At 35.3% G+C, this 7,229-nt stretch overlaps 1 protein-coding gene and 1 long non-coding RNA gene across 2 annotated transcripts in view; one reads left to right on the top strand and one right to left on the bottom strand.

Annotated features, from left to right (window-relative positions):
• LOC125676460 (microtubule-associated protein futsch-like) overlaps positions 1–7,229 on the top strand; it is a 57,901-nt gene that overhangs the window by 38,865 nt on the left and 11,807 nt on the right. The window contains exon 6 of the mRNA XM_056158038.1: positions 862–929. Within this exon, the coding sequence (XP_056014013.1) occupies positions 862–929 (68 nt within the window). The remainder of the gene's footprint in view (positions 1–861; positions 930–7,229) is intronic.
• On the bottom strand, positions 2,412–6,031 carry LOC130052598 (uncharacterized). Its single transcript, XR_008800951.1, has 2 exons — positions 5,626–6,031; positions 2,412–4,769 (listed from the first exon to the last, which is right to left on the bottom strand). It is a non-coding gene; the product is annotated as an uncharacterized LOC130052598 (long non-coding RNA).

Here is a 7,229-nt window from a genome sequence, read left to right as displayed (position 1 = left end):
CAGATTGAAGTTTGTTAAAATCAAAACCCCTGGGGGTAGGATGGGGCCAAAATAGGGGATCAAACTTTTACATACAAATATATAAGGAAATTTTTTTTAAAATCTTCTCTAGAATCACTGGGCCAGAAAAGCTGAAATTTACTTGAAAGCTTCCTGACATAGTGCAGATTCAAGTTTGTCAAAATCCTTGCCCCCAGGGGTCCACATTAGGGGATCAAGTTTTCTATACAAATGTATAAGGAAAAATCTAATCAAGAACTACTGGGCTAGGAAACTACAAATTTACATGAAAGCTTTCTGACATTGAATTTGTGTTTTGCACCATGCTTTTCTCCTCTTGTGTACCGAATCGGCAAGGTCTCCATTGTAGTACTTGTAAACATGTGCAAAGATCCAATTCATTGGACAATAGAACTGATGGCTCTATGTTTTCGATCAGTCCTTCACTGAAAATGTATGGCAGGATCACCCATTTTCAGTATGTCTGTTGAAAACACTTTGCAGAAGTGGGGTATTCAAGATTAACCCAGTGTTAGAGATTCAGTTATTTTATATACAACACACACACACACTTAAAATAAGCACATGCTAGCAAGAGCAAGGTTTTCTGTATGTATTGATGTGAGTAAACTCTTCAAAAATTGTTGCAATGAAATGAACAGTAGATTGCACTTAAAATTTAAAGCTGTTTCTTAAGATTTATTTTAGTGGTAAAGAAATTTACATGCACAACAATGAAGTTTCTCCCCAATAAATCACGTATCGTCAGTTAATAAATCACGAATCGTCTGTTAATAAATCACGAATCGTCTGTTAATAAATCACATATCGTCAGTTACTTTTCATGATTTGATGTTACAGTTTGCGGTTTGGATAGAGCACTGCAGATATCATGCTGAACTTCTGTATTCTCCAACATGGATAGCTGAGTAAGTATATTATGCATGATCTGTTGGATCTAACATAACTTAATACTGATTATGACGACACATCAACTCCAAGACTGATTTGGCAGTTTTTGTCATGGCTTTATATATATAGAGCAAATTCTTGACAATAACAACAGTGCCACGAGTTATGGCAAATGAGTATACAAGGTGAACCAAATTAAACAACTAGCCTTTGAATCTTAGATTCCATATGCTCTCAGGTCATGCCCCTCTGACCAAACCATCTAATGGCAATGTTCTTGTATAGTAGGTTGAGGTGCTGATTCCCAAAATAGGGTTTAGTGTAGTTGCATGCATGACATATCAAAGATGATCCGACTATCCATACGACTGTGTGGATACCTGCAAACTTAACATGCTGTTAGTGACCAATATAATGTTGCAAGCACCAAGCCTATAATGACAATTCATACACGAATATACGATCTAACTGCATTAGACTTCCATCTACCCTTAATTTTGATATGTTCTTCTGGGACCCCCAAGAGATGCATATGGGTTGCACCCCCTATTCTAAATGAATGGGATTTAAATGTAGATGTGTCGACTTCAATGAACCGTAATGCATTGTGCAAGATTGAAGTAAACTGATAAGAAGTGAGTGGCTTACCGTTTAGGTGGAGTAATAAAGGGCCAGGTGATGTTGGTCTAGAGTGCAGATTATAAGACTCTCTTATGAGTAGCCATGAAATATAAGGTGATTCCACCCGAGGGTTGCAAAAAAGCTGTGAAACCCGAGGCTTTGCCGAGGGTTTTACTGCTTTTTTGCAACCCCGAGGGTGGAATCCCTTACCAAAATATAAGCCCTCTGGCACACAGTTGCTGCAAATTTGCAGCGCATTTGCGGCAAGTTTGCCGCAACTAGTTGCGGCACATTTGCCGCAAGTATACTTTTCGTATGCAAATTTTTCCTCTGGCACACAGTTTGTGGCACAGTTGCGGCACACACTTGCTGCACACTTCTGGCACAGTGTGCGGCATATTTGCCGCAAGTATACTTTTCGTATGCAAATTTTTCCTCTGGCACACAGTTTGCAGCAAACTTGCGGCACACACTTGCTGCACACTTCTGGCACACAGTGTGCGGCATATTTGCCGCAAGTATACTTTTCGTATGCAAATTTTTCCTCTGGCACACAGTTTGTGGCACAGTTGCGGCACACACTTGCTGCACACTTCTGGCACAGTGTGCGGCATATTTGCCGCAAGTATACTTTTCGTATGCAAATTTTTCCTCTGGCACACAGTTTGCAGCAAACTTGCGGCACACACTTGCTGCACACTTCTGGCACACAGTGTGCGGCATATTTGCCGCAAGTATACTTTTCGTATGCAAATTTTTCCTCTGGCACACAGTTTGCGGCAAACTTGCGGCACACAGTTTGCGGCACACTTCTGGCACTGTCTGCTCGAAATTAAGGGATCCTATATAAACTGTCATATTACAAAACAAAAACACAATAATAATTCAATTAATATAATTTCAAGAACAATGACATATCAAGTAATTAACATATTCAAAAATACTAATTAAAAAAAAGAGATTCAAAAACAGAAATGACCAGGTTCTTGTAAAATATGTTATCTATCATAGGAACAACAGTAGAAACATACTGGAAAAATGACAAATTAAAGGTAGAATTTTTCAACAAAAAAAGAAAAAAAAAGAGAAGCATTTTTAAAATGTTACATGTGTATCTTCAATGTTTTTATAACATCTATAATGTACAGGGTTTGGAAAATGTGAAGTAAAAGCTGAGTTGGTTACATAAAGTACCATGCTTAAAAAATGACTAAGTTCAACTTCACCATGCACATGTAAATTTTTCAAAGAATGCCTGATCACTTCCGAAAAGACACATGCACATTTACAATGCTTCCATAACAGCTGTTCAAGGTCTGAAGGATGTCAAATAAATGCTGTAAGAGGAGTTGATTACAAAAAATAGGTACCAACTATTCAGGAAATGCTTTAAAAAAATGACAAAGTTCAACTAAATGTAATTTTTTTGAAAAAAGTCTGATCACTTTCAAAAAGACACATGCATATCTTCAATGTGTCCATAACTACTGTACAAAGTTTGAGGAATATCAATTTAGATGTGCACGAGTTGATCACACAAAATAGGTACCATCTATTCAAGAAATGCATAAAAAATAAGTTCAACTACACGTAATTTAAAAAAAAAAAAAGTCTAATCATTTTCAAAAAGACGCATGCACATCTGCAATGTGTTCATAACAACTGTACAAAGTTTAAGGAATGTCAAGTTAGAGGTGCATGAGGATTTGATTACACAAAATAGTTACCATCTATTCAAGAAATGCTTTAAAATGACTTAAGTTCAACTACATGTACATTTTTAAAAAAAAATGTCTGATCACTTTCAAAAACACATATGCACATCTTCAATGTATTCATAACAACTGTACACAGTTTGAGGAATGTCAAATTAGAGGTATACGAGGAGTTGATTACACAAAATAGATACTGTCGATTAAAGAAATGCTTAAAAAATGACGAAGTTTAACTACATGTAAATTTTTCAAAAAATGTCTGATCACTTTCAAAAAGGTACACGCACATCTTCAATGTATCCCTAACAACTGTACAAAGTTTGAGGAACATCAAGTGAGAGGTGTGAAAGGAGTTGATTACACAAAGTAGGTACTATTACAGGGACGCTATTGTCACTTGCCCACCAGTCATTCAGCATTTTATAAACTGTTTGCACATTGTGCAACCCTACCAAAAATATAAAATATAATTATAACAAGATGTGAGAGAAAACTTAAAGAAACTGCAACAGCTTTTAATCCACAAATATTGCATTGTGCAATGTTAAAAAGTTCTCGGTGAAGTCCCACCCTGGCCATGAGAGTACATTTTATTTGGAAACTGCTGCATAAAGAATTTCTTTCAAGATCCAAGAGAAAAATATCAACCCACTGTGGCACTTTTCTGGCCTAAGGTCAGGTTGTGATTTAAATAGATTTGTGAATTTTGGCCGTTTTAGATCAATCATGTCAAATGAAAGTTTTTAAAAAATAAAATCCTTATTAAACTAGCAAGTGCTATACAAATGATGCTATACATGCTAGAATTGTATATACAATTAAGACAAAGGAGTTGACATGATCTTAAGGACATGTAATTAAAAAGGAGGTCTATCATTTCATAACATGACTATGTGCATTGTGCATCAATAACAGGTTTCAGCAACATTTGCAGACAAGAATGAAATATATTCAAAATTCACACATGTAAACTATGCACTTTTCCTCAGAAAAATCTGGAGACAATCTACATGAATTTTAAAGTCAGTACTGTGAAGGACTTTATATTCTGATAAATTAATACAGACTTGTGGGCACTTATTAGGGAGAACACTGTAAACATTTACACAAGTTTCTCCATCATAGATGAATGGGAGAATAATAGGACTATCTCCATGCTGTCTGCGCCTTAGAATCAAAAACATGATTGAATTCTGGACCTTCTTCTAATCTTCCACTTGTTCAGTACTTGGTCACATATTGTCCGCAACAACTCTACTGTCCCATCCATTTGTTGTGATAAACTGTAAATAGTTTTTCGGTTAAGACAGAGTGCCTTTACTCACAAATACATGTAGCAGTCTCATCAGATTCACTTGGCAAGTGTGTATAAATTGAAATGTCATTCTTTTTTTAAAACTAAATAACACTAAGTAACTTCATTAGTGATTTATACACATTAATCCAGGCCTGCATGTTGAAGACAGCCTATCAACACACCATCACAACTTCTGTATCTTCACGACTATCATGAAATATATTCTGAAAAAGATATAAAATTGTAAATAATTACGAGATACCATTGGCCATCATATATACAAGTTTGCAAGGCGTCTAACATAGGAGGAATCATTCAGGGGTGTGTACATGTAATTACCGTCGCCCGACACCTGGGGCCACCGATTTTCAAAGCCGAGAAATAATCAATGTTGCGTTATAGCCCATTGGGCTAATAAATGCAATATTTGATGTACAACTGTTAATATCATGCTGACCAGACTATACGTACAAATTAACTTTATTGCCAAGACAAGATCTTCAATCCATTTTAATAACGAATATGCATTGATGGAGTGACAAAATTGAGATTCTGGAGGTCACATCCTTGATCATAATGCAGTTTAACTTTTCTAACTGGACATCTGGGTTCAAATCATAAGCATTTGAATAAAAAAAATAATCAACCATTCATTAATAAACACCATTTACTGAATAAACTATTCAGTTTTGCATATATAACCCGAGTAGAAAGTAAACAAAAAATAGCATAATTATTACGGAAATAGGCCTAATTATTTGTTTGTTTTTCGGCCTTTTCCCCTCTCTCTCCATTTTTTTTAAGTGCCTATATGGTCCTGTCCAAATGTAAAAGAAAAAAAAAATCCGCGATGGCTACGATAATGCAACTAGAAGGAGTCTAATCTATTCTCATACAAAGGAAATTTAAAAAAAAATAAATTCCACATAATTTCAAAGAATTGAATGAAGAATGTAAATTTATAAACGTAAACACTGACTTAAGATTTGACGCAACAACATACAATGAGCGATGGTCAGTTTCGTTTTGAACAATATATTAGAGAGTTTATAACTATAAGATACACAGTAAATCACTTACTCAATGATTGGAAGATTCTCCTCAGAATATCTGCATCAACTCCTGTTCTCGATTCATGTTCAAGATGTTTACCGGTATAACATCATGGCGTCTGTTGATATCAACTTTCCCGCTCAGCATATAATATTGAGTGAATCCCACACCTGACGCATTGAACCCGATCTCTATTTGTGATGCATAGAGCCGTAAAGCCCCATGAAGACCTACTTTGGTATACAGCTTAGATTATTCTAACTTAGTATCAATTAGCATTCCACAAACCAGAATAACGTACCTGGATAAATTATACGATATAAAGGTGAATTTTTACCACTCTCATTTGATTAATTTCAACTCACAAACCCAGTATCTGAATTGTAATCAATGTTCAGATATACATGTAAATAAAGAAAAGAAAAGAAATCTCTCTCTCTCTCTCTCTCTCTCTCTCTCTCTCTCTCTCTATTTAGATATAGATATTTTCTAATTAGATTAAAATTCAGATACCTGTGCACTTACATCTTATTTTAAAGGGGCATTAGCTGTGAAAGTGATGACAACCACTTTCTTTTTTTCTTCTAAAAATCTCTCGATGATATTGAAATACATATTGATGACTAATAAGAACATTTATTTTTTATTATGTACAAAAACAAGAGAATTAACCCTAATAAAACTACGTTAAATAACCGCTTTTAATGTAAAGAAATATATACGAAAGATGTATTCACTGCACCCAAATCAAATCATTTCTCAAATAAAAACAAAAGCAGCATTTACATTTTGTTGACAGCATGCAAAGGTAACTAGAGAATAATTATACTGTCTTGCAAGACAATAATATTCAATCACCAAAATCACATATTCATTTTCAAGAGGTTAAAAGGTGTTTGAAATAATTAAATACAAGTGTAATTATTACTTTAATATATAATAACTATTATAGGGCAACTTTCATTGAATTCAATATTTGGTGACAAAATGACCGCTAATTCCCATTAAGACAAGAAGATGGAAGGGGTACGCAAGAAATGTTACCCATATATGTTCTATTATAGAAAATGTTGTGATGGATATTTTGAAATGGCTCTTTTATTCTAAATATTCAAGAAAAGTCGTGAACTTTGGTGCCCTTGCTGTTTCAGTTCTAAAATTTTAAGAAAAAAGTTGTGAACTTCTGGCACACGATTCTGAATACCAAAGAAAAAGTTGTGGTGCACTTCTGGCACACAGTTTTGATTCTGAATACCAAAGAAAAAGTTGTGGTGCACTTCTGGCACACAGTTTTGATTCTGAATACCAAAGAAAAAGTTGTGGTGCACTTCTGGCACACTGTTTCATTTAGGAAAAGTTGTGGTGCACTTCTGGCACACTGTGCCACTAGTGGCACACTGTGTGCTGCTAGTGGCACACTGTATGCCGCTAGCGGCATTAGCTGCACACTTCTGGCAAACAGCTCTGGCACACTGATTTGTTTGCCGCAAACTTGCAGCAAACTTGCGGCAAATTTGCAGCAAACTTTACATTTTGGTAAGGGATCACCTTAATATTTCATGGCAACTCATAAGAGAGTATTTTTCTCTCATATTTCTAGAGTTTTCCGTTTTCCTTGTGCCTAGCGACGC

The sequence above is a fragment of the Ostrea edulis genome, chromosome 3 (assembly GCF_947568905.1).
Source record: "Ostrea edulis chromosome 3, xbOstEdul1.1, whole genome shotgun sequence".
In the NCBI taxonomy this organism is placed as follows: domain Eukaryota; kingdom Metazoa; phylum Mollusca; class Bivalvia; order Ostreida; family Ostreidae; genus Ostrea; species Ostrea edulis.
Note: the sequence above shows the minus strand (reverse complement) of the source record. Positions and strands in the feature narration are given on the sequence as shown.